Raw genomic sequence first — 23,441 nt, forward strand, 5'->3', positions numbered from 1 at the left:
ACAGTTAAAGTTCCATCATAGTCATAGTTTTGTATGATGCTGCAAAGTAAAATAAAATTTAATATTCCTTTTATTGCAATGCATAATTTTCAATACAAATCAATTCTTCTGATAAATTATTCATAGGCTTCGTGGCAGCAGGAAAAATGTTTCAAGTGTAGTTCAAAATCAAGATATAGACCTACGTCAACTCAATATCCATAATACAATTCAATGATCATCTGGATAAACCTATTGTCAAGCAATGATCACTGAAAAAGAACAATACATTTTCAATAAAAGCAGTTGAGCACGATTTACAAAATAATGTCTAGTCTTCTTTTCTTTTTTTGCAAGCATATCCAGTATTTGTTCACTAGTTATTGAAATATCACGCTAAACATTGAGTAACTGTTTGAGAAATGTTTTTGGCCGCTCTCTGAGAGAAAGTTATACTTAACACTTTTCCACATTTTAAAATCGGATTTTATTTCTTCAGGACTTTCAGTAAATTCGTTTGGCCATACATACTTTTTTGAAAACAGAATATGGTTTTGTCTAATTGAACTTCATCAATCTCTGCACATTTTGTATTTTGGAAAGTAGATTTCGTTGCTTTAAGAATTTCAATTCAAGATCTTCAGAGTAATATTTTGTTGGGTTGGGTTGGGTTGGGTTGGCGTCACTTATAGCAAAAATCAATTTAGAAAATACTATCTCACACGCTCAAAAAATTGAAAAGAAGAAGAAAATAGACTTATTCACGCATTTGAAAGAAATATGAACTGAAATCTATAATGATACCGTTCGATATACTTAATTTAATTTAAGTTCAATAAGTTTTAAATACAATAACTTACTTGAGGTATAATAGATTTTTTTTATATACCTAGGAGCTGAGGTTTAACCTCTGAGCTCGTTTCTTCTTTTCAATATCCTACCTAACTTTGTTATGAATATTAAAATTAAAAACGATAAAAACAACGAGAAAGCCTACTTTTTAAAAAATAACTAATTTGAACCAACGTTTCGGTATTTATATCTACTACCGTTATACAATACAGATTTTACTTTTTCTCTTCAGAGTACTGGTATGCATGGAATGTATGCCGATCTATAGTACTCTTTAGAATTTCCAGCATAGTTGTCCTTGTAACGTTCTGCTTGTCGAAGAAGAGTCAGCACGGTATCAATCGATTCAGCAATATATGTCGTTGTTCGAAAATTTCTCGAAATGCTTCGTCTACTTTGGCACACATGTCCTTTATTTTTATTACTATCGTGAACACCATTCACATATTCAATGCATTTACTGGTTTGGTTAGAAATTGTTTTAAGCACTATCAATGAAAATATATTGGTTCGAATTGAAGCAAGCTCGCCCTGAAAGACTCGTTTAAAAATTATTCAGGTGGTCGATATTCTGGAGGGGTGGAGGGAGGCCGGACCGCCCAAACCCCTCCATACAATGTTTTGCGCCACCCGTTATTAAAATTGTATGGGGCTTTCACTAAATTACAAAAATAAATTGAAGACAAATAATAACGCAAATGTCGAATTTAAATGGTATTACTTTTATTTTTTTGTCCAGAAGAATGCATTTAAAAAAAGGATTTATGAGATAAGAAAATTCAAAAAATTCCGATTACGGTAAAAATAAGTCATCCATACACAGTTATACCATTGTACAGATTGACCAGAAAAATGGAACTATCTTAGCAATTATTCTAATACTTTTATTTTTTGGCCATCACTGTATATACTGCTCTTACCTAATGTCAATTTTTGTTTTTTCTTTAATATATACCGATATACCCAAAAAAATTTTTAGTTTTAAACTACAGGGTGTCAAATATTTAAAAAAAAATATTTTTAATAAATATCTTAAATATCTCTTGACCGATTAAAAGAAGAGGACCAAGCCAAGAAACTCTTGGAACAGCATTATTTATGTCAGCTGACATATTGTTGCATATATTCGATACCCAATTACTATCCTTTTATTTAAAACTGATCTAGAAATATATAACGCTTTTAAGTCAAGTGAACAGGAATGTTTAAATAAGTTGCTTCGATTCATGCAATTTTCTTCTGACTGAAAAGCAGTATATTTTTTTGATCTGTCTTGAAATAAAAATAAAAATGTGTGATCAAATTTTGAGTAAAGCCAGAGTGTCAAAGAGATAACATACAGGTATTGCTAGGTGAATAGGATGTGAGTAAACTATGTTCAGTTTTGTTAAAAAGTAAAAAATTACTCATGCCTATGCCTTACAATTTACTGCATTATTATCACTTTTACAGCACAAAATACTAATATACGTTTAAAAATTTACTGTGGGCACAGGATATATAAGATGTGCTTAGCATGGACTAGTTAGCACAAACGCCACTACTGTTGATACAACTGTATTGTAATGTACTGCTGTTCCTACTGTCTGTCTACTAGGAACTAGTCCGGTTGGTTTAAACCGGCTAAACGATATGGCCACGGGAGCACACCTTCGAATCATCAATCTGGATAACTTGTATTTGAATAATCGCGAAACATGATACTAAAATCATACATTAAAAACATTTTGTTATTAATCCGATGGGTACTTCTCGCAACAAATCTGGTAAATTGTGTCTGAAAAAATGTAAAGATGCCAGCCCGTTTAAACGCTGAGGCATAACATACGCTCCTCTTAGTCTCTCAAAAAATACTTGTCAAACCTTATTGGATTTTCATCGGCCCATATGTTTAGTATATAAATTAATAACAACTTCGGGTGTAAATCCTGCTTCGTCTATAAACAACAATTATTAAAAAATTTAACGATCTTGATATTTTGTCGGCATCCGTTGAAAAATTCTACTCTAGGTCAATCTTTCAATGCTATGCTTCTATTTAAATACTGTACCATACCAATTAGAATTTGTTGCCAATCAGGAACATGCACTAAATTGTTTTTTTTTCTCGACAAAGATTATGTAAAAAAATCCCTCCTTACAGTGTACCGTGCAAATGTTGAATCTATTTTAAACTATTACCTATTCAGTACTACCGTCTAAGGTGCGACTAGCAAATATATTTGCCCATCGCAAGTTGTTTTGTAAAGTCCTAATTATGTTAAAGTTATTGAATAAAACTACACCTACTACATACAGTGCTTTTCATTTCAAAACGATCCACCCTTAATAACTTTCTTTTTTTTTTCTCAAATTAGATATACAGGGGGACGTTTAATTATGCATTTACTGAAGTTCTGTCAATCACCTCCTCACCTCCAGCTAACCTCACTTTAATATGTCAAATGGGAACCCCCATCGTGTGATACCTCATAGTAAGCAGTGTAGAATTCTCTATTCAACGGTACCAAAAAAAAATAAAATCGGCAAATGTGTAAGCAAATAGTTAGCGAAAATGTCTAGAAATAGAAATAATGAATACTTTATTTACGCCAAACTTTGGTATTTTAAATGAATACTTTTAGTGTGGTACCTACATCATTTTAAAATTCTTACAATTTTTATAATAGATCATAAAAAAAAAAAAAAATACAAGCAATTAAGAAGTTAAAATGTGTAGTAACAAACAGTACATTTAGTTCAAGCAAATTATTTATTTTTTTAAGTAAAGAATGTGTACCGTTATTTGCGAGAAAAAAGAGTGTCTTCAAATTGTTTGCAAAAATCTTTGCAGTCTTATAACTTTGTATGTGTATTTATTTCACTTATATTTTTTGCGAAACCTATCTAATAACACAGGTACAAAAAAAAAACACTGCAATACCTTACATTTTTAAGGCGTTTAAAAAGCAGGCGATTTATTATTGTGGTGCAATCGAATGGTCTGCGCGGTCTCCGGACCTAATCCCACTAGACTTTTTTCTTTGGGGCTACTTAAAAAGCAAAGTTTATAAAACCCCACCTGAGAGTATTGAGAATTTAAAAAATAGAATATTTCAAGAATGCAGAGAAATTAGCGGGCAAACCCTTGCCAATGTTCGTAAGGAGTTTGAAAATAGGCTTTTTTTATTGTCTTGCTAATAACGGCGCGCATTTTGAACATTTAATAAAATAAATTTGTTAAACTAATTAAATTTGTTTTTCTACCCTACCTATTTACACTTTAATTGCTTCTTGGTCAATCAATTTTTACAACCATTGATAGCATAATGAATGCCCTTTAAAATAATGTATTACACCATAAGGTAGCCATTTGACATACCAAAGTTTGGCGTAAATAAAATATTCATTATTTCTAGATATTTTCGCTAACTATTTGCTTACACATTTACCGATATCATTTCTTTTGGTACCGTTGAATAGAGAATTTTACGCTCCTTACTATGATGTATCACACGATGAGGGTTCCCATTTGCATATTAAAGTGAGGTTAGCTGGAGGTGAGGAGGTGATTGACAGAACTTCAGTGAATGCATAATTAAACGTCCCCCTGTATATCTAATTTGACGTGTTTTTTTTTTTTAAGATAGTTATTAAGGGTGGATCGTTTTAAAATGAAAGCACTGTATAGTAAAAAACCTACGTTTGCTCATAGTAACGGTTTCATAATACGAAAACAATGACTAGTCTTGGACGACAAGACAGCAGTTAACAGAGTTATTAATAACACATTTTTATGAAAATTACTGTTTAATGTGCCTAACTATAATGCTAAAAACCCCCTTTTTACTTATCTGATGTGAGAAACAATAACTGTCAGCCAAAATCTCCTACGTACAATATGTTGTAGTTATTTAGTAGACTTAAGTTACAATAAATATGCACCGATTATAAAAAAAAAAATAAGTCTACTAATATTGTTACTGATTCATTAATCTAATGGATCTGTTAAGTTCAACAAATTATATAAATAAGTTTCCGCAATATAAATATGTACCTTTATAAGTGTCCCGTCATCTCCAGTGCTCCCTTTAAAAGTTTTCGTATGTTTGCCAGTGTTAACATTGTAAATTCTGACATTTCGGTCCTGACACGCAGTCAGAACGTGTTTCTGACCGGTGTCCACTTCCATGTCGTACAGCGTCGTTTTTCCTGTTGCGTTATGATCTCGAGTGAATTGAATCTTGCCATTATACTAAAAAAAAATGACTGTCATTATTTAAAGTTTAGCATCCTTAGTGCGGCCTTTATTTAGCTCATCTTCAGGGCTGGGAATAATACGTCAAGTTTTCACAATTTACAATGTACAAATTCACAGTTTATTAATTTTTTTTGATCAATATAAAAATAAACTTACATCTGATAATGATCTGAATATGAGACTCTTGTCGGCCCCACAAGACACCATTTGAATCTGGTTGTTCGGATGGCTTAAAAATCGAACGGCCGTTATGCTCGATGAGTGATCATCTAATGTTTGAACAAAGTCGTAATCCTAAAATAGAGACAAAATATTATGCCAGTATATCATTACGGATCTTTTCTAGAGTATCGAGTTTTTAAACTAAGAACTTTCTGCATTTAAATCCTAATTGAAAGTAAATCTAAAGCTTATACCTGTAGGTATTTGAAAACAAAAACCTTTAATTACAACTCTACGAAAATACATAAATTGGTAGTTTGCTAAAAAGACCTTAAACTATTGAAAAATGAAATTTGTAGCTAGTAAAAGTTGCGAAGGGGCATTTTTAATATCGAGTATTGCCTCCAGGTGCCTGAATGATTGCTTGCATTTTTCTTGGCATGCCTATAATCAAATGACTAATGCCTTCTTAAGGAATAAGGTCCCAATCCTCCAGAAGAGCGTATTATAATTTATTTAAGGTTAAAAGAGCAGCTATATGGGTTCGTAGTCTTCGCCCAAGTACGTCCCAACCCAAACATGTTCAATTGGGTTCGCATTAACGATGGCTACTTCAAGGCAGGAATGTCTACATCATTTAAGTATTCTTGATTAATTCACCCATTGTCTGGAGTTATCAGGTATCAGAATAACATTATTTCCAATATAATCAACACACGGAAAAACAAAATCCTGCAGAACTTCTCAGTAAAGCACTTCTCGGAATAACGTACTCAACTCTGTGCTTGCCTCTAGAGAAATTTTAGAGTACACCCTAAGTGAACTCTTTGGTAGCCTACCTTACGACCAAAGATACATACTGCAAAATGTTCTTGTGGTCTTCGCCATACGGTTTCATGACCATCCGAAGACCTTAGGCTAAATCTCGATGTATCTGTAAACAAAGGTCAGGTGGTCCCATTCATTTTCGCCCCAGTGTTCCATGATTCCTGGCAGACTGAAATTACCTGTCGCGGGTCTATGACTAATAAGTCTGGCCTTACCAAATCTTCATATAACGCTCATATTGGTATTCTGGACGTGATAAAGTCGATTATAGGAGTGCAGCATTAGGACTGTGTTCCACGTTCCCGACAACTTTGGTTGTCCGGATTTTGGTTTATCTAGTGTTGAACCGGTCTCCTCAAACTTTTTCACCGAATTGCGCATGAAACCAATGCTTGGTGCACAATAGTCGCAGAATTACCATATTAAATTCACTCAGGCACAACGTGCAGTACCCTCCCGGGAAACGCTTCATAGCAACTGAATTCCCAACAGACAGGCTACCGATTGACATATACTACGCCCTTCGGATACGTTGCGTTGACACAATAAGCAAACAAACAATAATATTGAAACACCTTGTATCATATTTGTTCGTAACATTATAAATTAATTTCTTCGATTCTTTTGCGTTTGTTTTTGTCTCAGAAACTAAGCAATTTCAAAAAAAAACTTAAAGAAATATAAAAGTGGGAAGTGGCTTTGTTACTCGAAGGATAGTACGAAATAATCAAACCAGATATATATAAAGCACCATGTTTATTATTATTTTAATGATCCCTCACTGATGATCCCTCACATGGCCAAATGCGTTCTGCTAAGATAATAAACATTATGATCTCACTATATCTGGTTCGATTATTTCGTAAAAGAAATATACCCAAAATATTTGTTTAAAAAAATGTTAATATCATAACATTTTTTCTTAAATTGCGGTTAAGACTATGCATAACTTACACTTTTAGTATCAAACACATGGATAAGCCTATCCCTGCTAGCGCTGGCTAATAAACTGTGCTTAGAATCATTGGCGGAATACTCCAAGCATAATACTTCACTGTCATGGGCTTCGATTTTGCATTGCTCTTTCATCTGTGTTGTGTCATGGATCCTTATGTTACCTGGAAAAAAATTCATTTTGTTCTACGGGTTTCATTGTGTGGATTAGGATTATATACAGGTTGAAGAACTGAAATTTGATGAATTAAAAGAGACGCATTGTCCAAAGAAATAGCAACACCGGTTCCTCTCGTCGATGAGCGGTCGCCTCCAGTCGCCTGAGGTATTTGTTGTTTTTAGTTTTTACAAAATGACAATAATAACATAGGTTTATTTTGTTTATTATGGCTCTTTATACTCCTTCCGAGAGTTCAAATTATTAAATGGTGTTATTGACGCAATTCGGCAATACAATATTTTCAATTACATTTGTTTTCAATGAAAATAGACCGATTCCGTGATTTTAAATGTAGTCTCGAATTTTGAGACATCCTTTCTAATGCCCTAGAAGTGGATTCAACACGATCAAATAAAATGGGTATGGAACATTAAGCACAGAAGTTTTCAATTCCGTATTCAATATCCTCAAAAAACGAATGTTTGGGCTAGTATTTTGGGCGACTATATTATACGGTCATTTTTTATTGACGGTACTTTATACATCCAAAAATACTATCCAATCATAATGGCCAAAAAAATTTTAAGAAATACTTTTCCTTACTATCTTATTAGTAGGACTGGCTATATTAAATGGCCTCCTATATTTCCAGATTTATTCCTCCTTTATTTTTAGGAATATCTTTAGGAGACCATTGACAAACACGAATTTAGTAGGCCAACAAATTTAGAGTAGCTGATAGAGAAAATAGTTTAATGTGCCAATTTTATATATTGTCAAATTACAATTTCTATGTGGGTGGTACATTGATGTATTATGTAAAGCCTGCATTTACAAATACCTAAACTTTCGACGACGACTTAGCAGGCGCAGTAAAATGAATTCATGTGCCTCTATGCCTAATGATCGATTCCCCAACCTGTATATTAATTTACGAATTTTATTTGTGACATACACAGCATGTATCTCAATGTCATAGCTGGTCTATAAATAGTCCCAAGCACTTAACATTTTTCTTTTAGTTGGAGTTTAGTTTGTATGTACAATCATACTGCGGGACATATCACAGTCATCGTCATGTATAATTTGTTTTTTGTTGATTTAATTTTTGTTTCTTGTTAATATTTAACAATTTATAAGTTTTATCAACTACGCGAATTTATGCCTCGTGAGTTATTGGACATGGTCTATCAGGCTCTGGTTGAATCCATTCTAAATTATGGTATAAGAATTTAGGGTAGTGCGTGTAGCACAATGTTAACAAACCTGGTTATCACTCAAAAATATATACTAAAAATAATAAATAAAACACCAAAAAGATACCCAACAGTTAGTTTGTTTTTGGAAAGTTTGTGTGTACTCACAGTGCTCTCACTGTAAGAGAACTTTACCTGAAGAGCACCCTTAACTTTATGAAGAATAAAAACATTTATAAGATTCTACCCCAACGCCTTAATATTACTAGATCTGTCACGAGAGAACATGTTTATTTGACTAAGGTAGATTTTACAATTTGTCAACGTCATATATCTTATGTGGGGCCAAGAATCTTTAATTTTATACCACACGCTTTTAAGGCTATAAAAAAAAAACTGTTTAATATACGCATAACCGAATGGATCAGGTGTAACTATGAAAATATTTTATTAAAGCTACCTGTTCTAATGTAAACAAATGTTATAATTACAGGTATATTTGCAAATATTATTTAATGTTAGAATAAAAGAATGAATTAATTTAAATATTACTTTTACAAATTTAATCTAAGTTAATTTAATTTGGTTTTTATAACAAGCTCTCAAACTTATTGTTAAATTATTATTGTATTCTGAAATACTGTGTCCCGACAAGTCACTTGTGACTTAGGGCACAAACACTAACTTTGTAACAATACTGTACAATTTTAAGTAATATATTTGAATTTGAATTTGAACAAGCAGTTATCATTGAAAATGTTATATAATTTATTTTATCAGCATATTGCTATGCAGCCATTTTTTTTATTATATTAATTTATAGCCCTGTTTCTTTATACGACGAAATTGAAATAACGAATTGCTGAGTTTGAGGGTAACACAAAGAAAGCGAATTCGCGGGTTAGTGTTTTCTAGCATCCAGAGATCCGGCAGCTTTCTAATCTAGTTAGAAAAGGCAAAGCAAACTGTGAACTTTTAATGAAATAGGAATCTGGGCTGCTAGAATGACGACGAAGAAATATTTAGCAGTAGTCCCAAAGAAGAAAGTTACCTAGACTCTGGGTATTCTAGAGAGTCTCTAATACTCAGTTATATATAATGTAGTAATAGGTCAGGATTACCTGTTGACTCATTAATTATGAATTGTAAAAACCTGGATGGAACTAATAAGTATCTGTTTTAAACTTACCAGATCTGTCTCCACTCGCCAAATGCTTTCCATCCGGACTAATCCTGATGCATCGCACACCATTTTTCCCATCATAAGATGTCTGTTCTGTCTGCTTTTCATTGCTAACAGTCCCTGATATGTCTAAGTCTTTTATGAAGGATAAGTCTTTATCTACATATACTACTTTGAGAAGTTCCTAAAAATATACAATTTTTTAGAAATAATATTTTTATTTTAATAGTACCTATCTATAAGACAGGAAAACCAGAATTATAACTAGAAAAATGTTTATAGCAAATGATGAAAATGTATAATATACTAAAAGATAAATAATATAATTGTCTTAAGCAGTTTCGCTGTTAACATAGCATAACCCAACAATTACACAAATACAATCAAGATACAGACACAGCAAATCCTTTTTAGTGCTCAAACACTCGACATCTGACAGATTTTGAGGTAATAAAAATATCAAAGTGCGCTTTTTGCCCACATATGAAATAATAAAGTAGTTGATAATTTAAGCAATTTTGTATTTAAGAGGGAAAAAAGGGAGTGTGGCTTCTATTAATAAAACAAGGCACTAAAAAATTCAATTTAAATATAATTTTTGAAAAATCAAGTCATTGCTTGATCATCTTGATCATGATGCTTCAGAATCAATATTCATAATATGTGACTAAAGGACAGCTTTGAGTAAAAACATACTCCACGGTTCTTAAATGAATGAACTCGATACAATGATTTGTTAGTCAAGATGTAATAAAATTTAACTGGTCTTAATTTAGTCGTAATGTTACATTTTGCTACGTTAAGTTTTAAGCTATTCACAGTGGTCTTAAGCTGCGAAAAAGTTGGCCAAAAACAGAAAAATGTATGTTGAAAATTTCGATGTGATTAAGTAAATATTTCTTTAGGAGTCCTCTGTGTATACTTTTGCGAAATACATCTGACTGGAACATCGTTATGCTCTTTTCAGCGCATGCCGACCGCAAGAGTGTTCGATGCAGCTGATCCGTGATTTCAAAGCAGAATTATTTGTGGCACGTATCTTTTTCTTCTCATGCTATCCATTAATGAATGTCTACGAGCACGTCTGGCCTTTTTTCCTTATCTCTGGTTATATGAATCAATTCCTCTAAAACTTTTGTTATTCCTATTCCTGTCCAATGTTCCCATTTCTGTCTCAGGTACGCTGTTTTCCTACGTTTTATTGCACCCAGCAATTCGCGTTATCTTTCTATCGCCCTCAAAATTTCCTCATTGGTTTTTGTTGCTGTCCATGGGACTTCGATAGATCCACATTTCAAATGCTTCCAGCCTATTCATTGTGCTAACCTTCAATGCCCAGCCTTCCATACCATACAACAGTACGGTCCATGCCGGAACATTTTGTAAATCTTATTCTAGGATTGAGATCAAATTACGTAAAGACGTTTTTGAATCTCAAAAATGCGCTCCTCTCTTTTTCTAACCGGCCTTTTTTACTCGTTCTATGTTTTCCATATCGTCTGAGAGTTTCGTATTCTGAAACTCAGGTAGGTAGTATAGTATTCTGAAGATCAAATAGGTGATTACTAGGAATGTTGTGTTTTCATGTTGATGTTAATTCTCATAAGTCGGCCGTGCATTCCAACTATATCTAGGAACCTCTGGAGGTCTTTCATATTCACTATTATAAGGATTGTGTCATCTGCATACCGTATATTGTTGATGTGCCATTTAGTTTGACGCCTAATCATTGTGCGTCGAGAGCTGCTTGAAAGATGTTTTCAGAGTAAATGTTCTTTTACCAGATATGAAAATCCAAAAATCTCATCCATTATTCTCTAAGAGACCAACATACAAAAAAATGACGAAAAACACAAAGTCACGGTCTCACAACATGTAATTAAACAAGCTACACGTGTTTCGCTCTAGTTAGAGCATCATCAAGTTCATTTATGTACTGTGAAGGGTGTGGATGGCTTCTAAAGGCCTGATAAAGGAACTAGAGCGAAACACGTGTAGCCCGTTTAATTACATGTTGTGACACCGTGACTTTGTGTTTTTCTTTGTTTTTCATCAATTCAGATATGAAAAGCCAATTATTATTGTTCTATTTTATAATATGATATAGAGAATACTTCAAAGAAGTTTGAGTGAATATCAGTATGATTAGCATAGTATTTTGTCAACCACTATGTAAATTAAAAGGTGATATCGTAAGAATTTTGTGTAGTTTTCATGAATATACATTTTTTGTCGAGTATTGGTGCTTCGAAAAGTACATAGTACAATTTTTTATACAGTTATGGGTTAAGATTGCAACCTGGTACAACTTACCGTGATATTATAATATTATCATACTGCAGTGGTGCATTATCCAGAACCTTTGTGGGTGGTCAAAATATTGAGATAGAGCCACACAAAAATCTAAATTTAAATGTTTTTAGACTTCCTGCAGAAGAATTCGCAATTTTTTTTTAAATGCCTGACACAAAATAGTTGTTGGTGTGAGTCGAAGAATGATTCAAATATTTTGAGTACATATGTTCGGAGTCGCTTGTAAATAATTTTTAAGTGAGAAATGTACATAAATGTATCTAAATATCTGACAAGAGAATCCGCGAAAATTTCGAAAGAAAGCCTTTACGAAGAGAAACGACGGCAGATATTTTTAAAAGGCTCCTAGCATCTCAAGAATCCCTTCATTTCAACCTTTCAGAAGAGCAAGCCACTAACTAGTGAAGTATTGCTTAAAATCATCTGCTTCAGTTACACTTGTTACTTTACTACTATAGAAACTGTTTGTTTCAAAAGAAATTCAGAACTATGAATACTATGATTTTGATTAATACTTGGCATTAGCAGTGAAAGTAGTGTGTAATATAGAAAATTTATGAACTTTCCTCGGTGTTTTACTACACTTTTGTGTATTTTGTACACTGATATTTTGTACGGATGGACCAGGGTAAGGGTAAAATGAGTGTTTTAGGACTAAAATTGAAATTTGTTCATATGGAGATACTTCCGAGTAATACTCTTTGAAAAGAAACCTTATACATTTTTTAGACGAGTGTAAAGGGATGCCTGAGGATATATTTCATCTATAAAAACTTTTATTAAGTGCAAACTTTACTGATTTGCAGCAATTTTTGGTAATCTCTGTTTAAATAGGAATTTTTACAATCAATATTTAACTTCTACTTATTGTAATTAAAAAACTGTTTGAGGCATTTTAATGTTGTTTTCACTCAAAGTTAAAGCAATTCTTAACGAATAATTTTATATGTGAACAATTTTTGAGGCTCAAGAACTTTTTGAGCTGGAAGCAGATTTACCAGGGATAGGCCAAAGCAAGCCTAAAATGGGTATTTTAGGACTAAAACTGGAATTCGTTCATAAGGAGATACTTTTGAGAAATAACCAATGACTTTTTCATTTTTTATAATTTTTTTCGCAAAGAATCTAAATCGCAAAGATAAATTCCTTGCTTAAGAAACTTTATATTTACCATTTTTAAGTTAAAGGAATAATTTTATATATTATGAAAAATTTCTATAGCTCAAAAAGTTTCTGAGTTAGAGCAAAATCTATTTACTAGGAATCAAGTCTAAAATGGTAAATAAATAATAGTTTAGGAATAAAACTGAAAGTAATCGATACAGGGATGCTTTGGAGTATTATCCAAATACTTTGAGGAATTTTCAAAAATTTTTTCAGGGAGAATTAAAGAATTCTTGAGGTTGAATTCCTTACATAAAATATGTTTTTATATGCAAAATTTAGGGATTTACGGCAATTCCTTTTAAATTTATATTAACCTTTATTTGATAGCAATTTTTTTACACAAATTTAACTTCTATCCACTCTAACTCAAAAAATATTTGAGTTATTTTAATGAGGTATTCACAAGCTAAAGCAATAATAAATTAATAATTTCATATAATCTGACTCAAACTTACCAGAAATAGACTTCTTAAATGGAAATTTTAGGAATAAAACTGAAATACCATAATACGGAGATACTTTTGACTAATTCCTTGCATAAAATATCTTTTATATGGACGATTTTTTGATTTGCTGCAATTATGATTCGTCTCTATTTGATAACATGGTACTGACCTTTGAATGATTAATTGTACTCAAAAGTAATATATACATTCCGAAAGAACGTACACTACTCTGTGTTGAAGCGACCATATCTTGAACTTTATAGTGTCATTAAACTTTCATGTATATTTTCGCGCACCTTACGCCTTTTTTATGTAAATATAAACCATTTTGTTCGAAATATCGAATCCAACTTTTTAGACCCAAAACCCCTCTGAGCATGATTTTTTTGCACATAAAACGTCGTCTGTATGGTTGCATACCGCGATATCATATCTGATATCACGTTCATCCTTATCCTGACATCAAATTCAAACTTTGCCGGACTCCCTCTCCCCCTCGAGTGCCAATTTTCGCGCGTTTAACATTTTCGTATATCATCACAGCCATATTGTATCCTCCATTTTGTTCTTTGTTGCAATGTTTAAGGCTAAATTCGAATTCACCGAAAGGTTAAATTCGAATTTCTCGAAAACCAAAGCAGATAAATTATCAAATAGTTTCATTTAGGTTTTTATTTTTGGCCAGCTTTCTGGCTGTCTCAGAGCACTGTGCCCTTGTTGGAACACTTAAATTTAAATTAATATCATCTGCATAAAGGGTCCAAGGACTGACCTTTGAGGGACAGTAGAAAGTACATTTTAAGAAAGGCGCCATTCAAGTCAGCATATTGACTAAGACCACCAAACATATGACTCAAGCGAATCAACTAACCAATTCGAAAAGGCAAAATTATTTAGCCTAAAAGCAAAGCATTATATAACTGGTTAAAAGCTCTAGCGATGTCATGTAATGGTATGTATATAGATTAATGAAGTCGTTTACTTACATTGCTATAAATATTTTGCTGATATATGCCCCGGCTGCTCTGCTCCGACATTTTATCCAGAGTCCACACCCTGATCGTGTCATCAGAACTGCAAGTCAAAAAACTGCCAGGAGGAAAGGGGCTGTTGGGTGGGGCCATTTCTACACCCCATATGCACGCAGAGTGAAACAAGAAGGAAAATGACTTTCCCACCTAATGTATAAGATAATTTACTGCTAAAACTCTAAACAAAAAAACCTTAACATAAGACAAACTAAGAGAAGGCACTCGTAGCGTCGAAGATGAGTGTTTCTTAGTTGGCAGCACTATTAACTAGAAAATTGTCAAAGTTTAAGCTTCATCCGTTACGTAGTGCCATTTCTATTGTCTGATTATAAAGCTTTTTTTTTGTTTAAAAAAAAGTTCTGCGAAAAATTCGTTTTGAATGGTGAATAAATATGTTCATTTTGAAGGCTTTAAACCGTAAAAAATCAAAGCTGAGTTGGATGCAGTTAGAGGCACAAACAACCTCTAGGTTTCTACAAAAATTACTAGTGGTTTATCATACTTTAAATATGTGTATCAAAAAACGAACTAGGGGTTTCTTCTAGAAAAAAATATAGTTGAAATAATTTATTGGGGCGAGAAGAAAAAAGTAGGAGTCCGCATTAAAATAAATACCGGTTCCTAGAATATTTATTTCATTTAAAAGTGGGAGCCTATTGAAACCTTTATGGCCGCTTGGCTGCCTGAAGATGTAACTATTTTTTTATTTTGAGAATAACGTTTTTGGATATACAGGATCGTCTGATTAAGTCGGTACTATTGGTATCTTTGTTAATATTTAAGATCCTGGCTCGGGTAAATTAGCAAACTAGTAGGGTTTTTTCTGTTGAATAAAACGGTGAAAACAGAAAAAAAATACAGAAAAAAAATTGAACATCGCGTTTTCGAGAAAATGTAAAAAATGTACTTTTATTAAATAGAATCCTCTGTATCTTTTTACGTAAATCAAAAGAAAAATAATTTTCTTAATAAAAAAGTTTTTTTAGTCTAGTAGCCTAAACCTAAAAATAACAAAGTTATAATAGTTTAATAATTTTGCCAAATTTAGGTAAGTTGGTTTTGACCTTTTTAATAGTGAAACAAATAAATCATTGTTTGAATAATAACGGTAGCCATAGAGATTTAAGAAAATAAATAAATACTAATAGTTACACGTTAGCAAAGTTTGTGATTTTTGTAAAATTTAAATTAGTAAAATGCCTTTTATTCATATTGAAAAATGTGATATGCTAGAATGTTAACTTGTCTGCTGAAAAAAATAGTGATAAGAACGCTGGAAGAGTACCGCCAGAATTTCTTTTATTTCTTACGTTTCTACAGAAAATTTAAAAGCAACGAAGACGTGTTTAAAAGACCTAGAAGAAGGAACTAATTTATGCCAGGATGTTGAAATTTCTATGTTGGCATATTTTGAGGCTCATATGGAAAACTCAACTAAGAGAATTAGCAAGAGCTCATGGTGTGAGCTTAGTAACAATATGGCGGGTTTAAACAAAAACACAAATTTGTGCCATAAAAGTATCGACCATTACAAACATTATTACCTGGCGATAACGAAGGAAGAATTACTGTTTGCAACTGGTTCCGAAATGCTATCATCAAGAAGATATGCATCAAATGATAATATCTTAAACTATATAATTTGGAGCAACGAAGCTATATTATCAAAAATTAGCTTCGTTGCAAAAATGTATACTATTGATTCTAATGAAGTATTTTCATTGCCAAAAACCCTTAAAATCAATTTAGTAACGGTTGGTGCGGCTTAATAGGACGCCAAATAACAGGACCTGTGTTTTATGATGGCAGTTTGACCAGAAGGAAATATGCTGACCTCATAATATCTGGAGCGCTGAAATATTATTTGGATAATGTTAACTTGGAGAGACGGCAACAAAACTACTTGCAACAGGATGGAGCACCTCCCCATCAACTAACTAAGTAATGTAAGAATATTATTTAATAGTCTTTTTAATGATAAACGAATTGCGACCCGATTAGTTGGCCACCTAGATCACCAGCCTCTCGACCATTATTTTTGGGGTTACATAAACAGTGAAGTCTATAAAAAAATACAGAACCGCTGATGAACACATATTAGGCAAATAATTGAATCAATAAATGGAAGACCAATCTTAAAATTTACAAGATGCATGCTCAAGTCTGCTTAGAAATGTATTAAACAAGATGGCGATGTGTTTGCTCATTTATTGTAAATTAAGTAGGTTTACTTAATGTTATTTTTATATATCACCTAAATTTGATAAAATTATTATTATCACTATAACTTTGTTATTTTTAGGTTTAGACTATTAGTGTAAAAAAACTTGTTTATTAAGAAAACTATTTTCCTTTGGTTTATGTAAATATCTACAGGCGATTCCATTTAACCAAAGTACATACTGTTATTTCACAAAAAATGAACATCGTTCGGGATGCCCAGTGAAAGTGACTACTCCCGAAAATATTGACAAAATGTTAGATATGATTTTAAGTGATTAAGTGCGGGATATAGTTGAGGCCACCGGCATAACGCGAGGTACAGGTGCTTCAACTTTTTGTATGAAAAATTGTCAATTGGAAATTAAAGAAAAACGTTTACATTTGAAGAGAAGAACATCTCTTACATAATGATAAGGCGCCTGTGATAACTTGTATAGTTTCGATGGTCAAAATTACAGAATTGAAATTCCAATTATTACAACATCTACCGTATTCGTCAGATTTGGCCTCCAATGAATTTTTTCTGTTTTCGAATTTGAAAAAAGGGCTTGGTGTCCCACGATTTACGTTATATGAGGAGATTATTGAGCGAATAAATGTTTTTCTTTTTGCAGGACTTTCAAAATCCAATTTTTGGGAAGGCATAGAAAATTTGTAAAAACTTATAGAGCTGAGAAGAAATTATGTTGAAAAATAAAAAAAAACTGCGTTTTTATCTTTTTGTAAGGACTTATTGAACGACCTTCATACTATTTTGTCCTAATAACTTAACTTAAAGTTAAATTATTAGGTCTTCAAGTAATAAACAATATGACTGAGAAATAACATCCCTTTACCCGTTACTCACCCTTTTAATATTTAAAACATCCCAAATATATACGGAATGATCGTTATATACTGCAGTCAGTTTGTGATTTGTTTCATCAAAGGTGACCGCCATGGTGTCCGGATATTTGGCATCCGGTGGTGGAGATGCCATGTGTCTTAAAAAAAATAATAATTAAAAAAAAAAGACAACAAGTATATAATACAGGATTTATTTCTATGCGTTATACTCACTGTATACTAGTTCCAAAAGTAACATCCACACCCAAATAGTGACATCGAGGCAATGTAGTGATAAATACTAGAGTACTGGGGTCGAAACACCGAATTATCCCCTCGGCACATCCTACGAAAATATTCTTCTCTCCTACAGTTATACAATTGGCACTAGTTGTCTAAAATGGAGGAAAAAACAGTGTGACGATTTATTTTCATTGTATGTACCTACAAAGAGTATTCAAAAAGTATGATTCCCAATTTCCCTAGCCTGGGCGTGTGAGGGTAGTTTTACTTAATTTTTTGTATGTTTTACATCAGAATCACGGTGAAATAAATAGATAAGGCCTTAATTCACACAACACATAGATATAATATTCGAGTATGATTATTAGAATGAAAAAACAAACACAAACACAACAGAGCTGGCGAAGTCTAGCAGATAAATGCTAATCTACTTAACCAGCCATACGTTTTTTAAAAACGTAAAAAAAATATATATAATATACTATTAATAATTGTCTAATAACCTTAAGAAAATAAGAGATGGAAGGAAGAAAGATGGTAGTTATTATTGGAGCTGCATGCAGCAATAGTCAATCATATTGAGATTAAAATAAGTTTGCAGATCACATACATACCGGCACTTGGTTGGAAAATTTTAAAAAAATGTGATTTGAGCATTAATTTATTCAGTATTAATTAATTCTGCATGACGTGTATCATATTTTTATGAAGCATTATAATGTAAGGATAAACGAATCTTTTACGTTCTGAAAAAGGTGAAAATATTTATAAAAAGGATTTTCAACCTGGATAATCATATCTGCCTTAACTACACTACATCAAGAATCAACACTGTTCAGATTTTAAGAAATAGTCCATCTTTTCTTAAAGAGACCGGCTTACTTAAATTTATTAAATTAAAGTCAAAGGATTACACGTGTTTCGCCTATACTAGGCATCATCAGATTCACTTGTGTATTCACTAATAAAAAGAACCAAAAAAGAAGCAACAAACAAAAATTATTTCTTTATATAATTTTAATATGTAGTAACTAGTCTCCATCCGATTTTACCAATTTTACCTTAGTTTCTACCCTTGACTTGTAGCATGTAGTGTTGTTCTCTACTTCTTTTTTCGTTCTTTTTATTAGTGAATACACAAGTGGATCTAATGATGCCTAGTATGGGCGAAACACGTGTAATTCTTTAACTTTAATTAATTCAATTTGAGACCTGTGACTTAGAGTTTATTTCATTACTATTTAACACTGTTCAGTATTGGTTTTATTTTAGGTTTAAATAAATTAGGATTTCATTTTTAATTTGGGCTTGAATTTGAATTGAAAATTCCTTTATTATAACACGGGTCTCCCAAGTGAAACCTCTATCGAGCAAGACACATAGGACTCGAACACACTGATCCTAGAAGCACTAGATTGAACCCTTTTCAAAGGGGTTGAAATTGTGTTTCTTTGTGTGCTATTAAGACTGTCTCACTCATTTTCGGATCTGATAAACTATGAATTACGAGATATGTTCGCAAAGTAAGGGCTGTTGGGCCGCAAGAAAATATATACTCATATGAAAAACATTTAGTTGGCACTCTCAGTTAGCTACAATCCTAATTTATTTCTCTACATAATCGCCGTTCACTTCTAATCGTTTTTCGTAACACTGCACCAGCTTCTTTAACCTCTCTGCATCAAGCTCTCCGCCTGATAGTTGAACCAGACAACGCCGTTCTTAAGGTCCCATTCAGTTTCAAAATGTTGTCCACGGAACTGAACCACTGTTTCAAAATGCAAGAAGAGGACTTAGTCTCTGGGTGCGAGGTCAGGACTGTACCGAGAATGGTCAAAAAGTTCTTAACGAAAATCTTCAATTTTCTTCTTGGATTTGGAAGCACTGTGAGGATACGCGTTATCGTGGAGGATCACGCCAGATGAAGATAAGCGTCACCACTGATTGACATCGATTGCTATTTTGTTTCTGGATTAATGTATCCGTTTTAAGTCCCCGGTAACAATACGAGAAAACAAATTATCTCCATTTTGTTGGTAACGACCCAAAAACTCTTGTCCATTGGAAGTTCTTTACTCTTTGTGGTGGTCAGTGAGCATTTTCAGTACCCACCTTGCACACAATTTGTGGTATCCGCGGTTTTCAGTGACAATATTGTAAACAATAGAGCGTCCAAGTTAAGGAAATTGTTTACGCAGGCCATTATTCGTCATCAATCGACGATAAGATCGCAGTTTTGGTCTTTTTTTGGGACTGCTGCATCGCTCTTCGTTATAGACATTTGTTCGTCCATTTTTAAAGTCATAGCACCATTGTCCATGTCTTGTCAACTTTTCCGTCACTCATAAATTTAGGTCCATAAACTAAGGCATAATTCCCGATAAATTTCAGTAGCCGACAATCCTTTTGCACTCAAGAACCATATGACGGAACCTTAAATGTGACAGGATAAACGATTGTTGCAAAAATTGTTGTTTACATGTTGATGGCGTGTTGTTTACAAGTTGATGGCGCTGCAGGAGTAAGACTGTGTTGAAGCTGCAATATTTAAATATAAGCAAACAGCTTACAATATGAATCCGCCTCATAATTTTTGCCCATTCTTAGAATTAGTAAAATGAGACGAGTTAGAACACGGCATTTTTGTACAAGGAGCACAGATTTGACCCAAAGTTTCACGGATATTTCGTCAAAAGTTCAACATTAAGTGTCGTAAATGTACTATAGCAAAAAAGAGCTGAAAATTAAGAGCAAAAAAAAGAAATGGCAAAGAAGAAACAGGACAACTTGCAACAGAATCTCACAAATCATAGGAAACACCTAAAAGAACTGATACCATGGAGAAATTAATTAACACATCCAATAGAAATTATAAGATTTTCCTATTGGTTTTGATGGAAACTACCACTACTTACATGATGTAGTTAAACTTTTGAGGAACAAATACAGAATAAATTATTGGAATTTAATAAGACCGGAGGAAAAAAAATTCTCAAGAGAAAATCTTGTATTTCAACAAATTGTGATTATCCTAATTTCCAATTGATAGAGAATTAAAGTATGTCTAGTCCTTGGGAAACCCCCATGTTAAGTCTGTCGACTGCTTACTATTTCAAAAAATATGTTGTACTCTTCTATCTAAGTATGACTCCATAAAGGAGACGAGATCAAAAAATGAGGCATAACTTAAGTAGACAAGTTAGTAAATTCCGAGAGATGCTCGATAGTCAAGACTGTGGTGTAGAGTTGTTAAAAAAAAGTCCAATAAACATAGGAAAATATTTCATGCATAAATAAATACATTGCAATGATCTTCACAGTTGCAAATATACTGTTTTCCGGCATTCGGGAATCATCTCAATGGAGCTAGCGGTGAGCACAACCCTGGACATCTTGGGACACCTGTTGAAAATTGGAGAATGTCCCGGAACAGTAGTTTACCTAATATACAGTGGATTCATGATAAAAGGAATAAATTTATTTAAAATTCAGGTGTTTTTTTCTTCTTTTATTCTTCAGACACCTTGATTAGCATCGTCACTTGCGCTTTTTTTGCAATAAAATTTTTTTATACAGGGTACCTCAAGTAGAAACAATGGCGTCAACATTAAATTTTTTAAATGTAACACCCTATATATCATGACATTTTACAATTCTACGATATATTCTAAATACTTTTTGTATAGCATACCATATGCCTAAAGTCAGCGGTTTGTCAAATTTGACGTAATAGACTAATATAACATATGACATTAAAAAATAAAAATGTATACAATATTTATTGCAACTGGTGTTCAATTTCTTATCCATTTACTGCAATGCATTTTTAAACTCGGTAAATAACTTTCAATTGCACATTTTCAATCACTTGCCGACAACTTTGGACTTCAAATATTCCCATAAGAAAGAATCTAATGGGATTATATCCGGTGACTTTGATGGCTTTGGTGGTCAATCGGTACATCTTCATTCATCTGTTAGAAAAACTTGCATCAAGAAATTGTCGAACGGCGATGGCAAAGTGAGGAGGTCTTGTCCCGTCTTGTTGAAACCATATGTCGTTACGAGGTATGTCAGCCTCTTGTGGATCAGGGTATAAAACAACTAAAGCAGGGGTAAGTTCAATCTGTAGTGCGCAAATACCGCTCTACGTTTAATGTTTCTTCAAAAAAAAGGGTTTAATGATAAGGTCTACTTACTTCCTTAAAAATCCCATAAAAAATTAATGTTGGCATTAAAGTTTCTACTTGAGACATCCTGTAACCAAAATTTTTATTGCAAAGGACACATGAATCAAATTGATAACAAATTAAACATTAGTTGTAATAAATCTAGAGTTAATTTCAAAAAATAAAGGAAGAAAACAATACCTGATTTTTTTTTAATGAATTCGTTCCCTTCATTATGAATACACTATATATATATATATATATATAAGGAGCCCTCGTCGCGTATAATAAATGAGACTATTTTTGTGTATCGAGTATTTTAATTCGCACCTAAACGAACAGAACCACGATATATTTGTATATTTTTTCCCAACACAGGGAAACTTACTTTTTAAATACCCCTTGCAATATTAAGCACTCTTATCATATGGATACTTACTCTTAATTCTACCCATCTATCTAATATTCGCCTATTATTAAATTCACACAATAATCCTGACCTAAAACGTAAGAAAAATCATTATTAACACATCTAGTTTACAAATACAAGTTTTTAATAATAAAAACGTAAAAAATAAATGTAAAACCATTATTAAACACAAATAAAAGTGGAATTATTATTGTATTAAAATTTGTTTTAATCATAATAATCTTATGGCAGAGTTCTGTTTTAACGGACCAGTCATCACTGTTAAAAACATCAACGGATAAATCAAAAAGTTCTGAAAAGGTTAACCGCAGTTTTTACTTTACAGAATTATATACAACTTATTTTGCTCCATATACAACAAATATACAGGGTGACAATTTCAAGAGTAGCCATGGCTTATAATTTTTAAACCGTAAAAGATATAAAAAAATGCTTAAAACCGTTTCTATAGTAACAAGGGGGAACCAAAATGATGAATTTTTTAGGGATATACTATCATCCCCCTAACCCCCAGAGCCACCCCCTTAAAAATTTTAAATTGGAAGGGTAGTCGAGTGATACCTTGTTTGAAAGGTCTATTAATTCCCTATATTTTGCCGTCTTACTCATTAAAATCAATGCAACCATTTCCGAGATATGTATGTCCTTTTAAATGTTAGTCAATTCATTTTACTATCAGAATAAAAATATTTATTCTGATACTAAAATGAATTGTTAAAAGCCAAAACAAAACTCCAATAAATAGTACACTTATACTGAAATTATTGAATTGTCGGAATGGTATTTGGCGATGTAAAAAAAAAAGGAAAATTTTCGATGTCTGCCATTCTCGAAATATTTGTTGTTTTTTGTTTATTTAAATTTTGCCTTAAAATGTTCAATTTTTGGTTTGGTTAGTAATATCGTGGTTCTTTTTGTGAATTAAAGTTCTCTCACTGCTCTAGTTTTATTTTTACAATGGTTTATACGATCGCCGAAAGAGTTGAAATGATATTTATTTATGGTTCTCAAAACCGCTGTTTTCGTAGAAGTGCCACAAT

The 23,441-nt window shown here is 32.6% G+C and overlaps 1 protein-coding gene across 6 annotated transcripts in view; it reads right to left on the reverse strand.

Annotated features, from left to right (window-relative positions):
- Positions 1–23,441, reverse strand: part of LOC126738571 (uncharacterized) — a 263,439-nt gene that overhangs the window by 79,336 nt on the left and 160,662 nt on the right. For all 6 annotated transcript variants that reach the window (XM_050443968.1, XM_050443967.1, XM_050443962.1 and 3 more), the window contains 8 exons: positions 22,411–22,471; positions 17,794–17,954; positions 17,582–17,717; positions 14,467–14,658; positions 9,561–9,738; positions 7,016–7,179; positions 5,228–5,365; positions 4,868–5,065 (listed from right to left, as the gene is read on the reverse strand). In XM_050443968.1, coding sequence (XP_050299925.1) covers positions 4,868–5,065; positions 5,228–5,365; positions 7,016–7,179; positions 9,561–9,738; positions 14,467–14,658; positions 17,582–17,717; positions 17,794–17,954; positions 22,411–22,471 — 1,228 coding nt within the window. The remainder of the gene's footprint in view (positions 1–4,867; positions 5,066–5,227; positions 5,366–7,015; positions 7,180–9,560; positions 9,739–14,466; positions 14,659–17,581; positions 17,718–17,793; positions 17,955–22,410; positions 22,472–23,441) is intronic.

This window comes from Anthonomus grandis, chromosome 7, assembly GCF_022605725.1.
Source record: "Anthonomus grandis grandis chromosome 7, icAntGran1.3, whole genome shotgun sequence".
Classification (NCBI taxonomy): domain Eukaryota; kingdom Metazoa; phylum Arthropoda; class Insecta; order Coleoptera; family Curculionidae; genus Anthonomus; species Anthonomus grandis.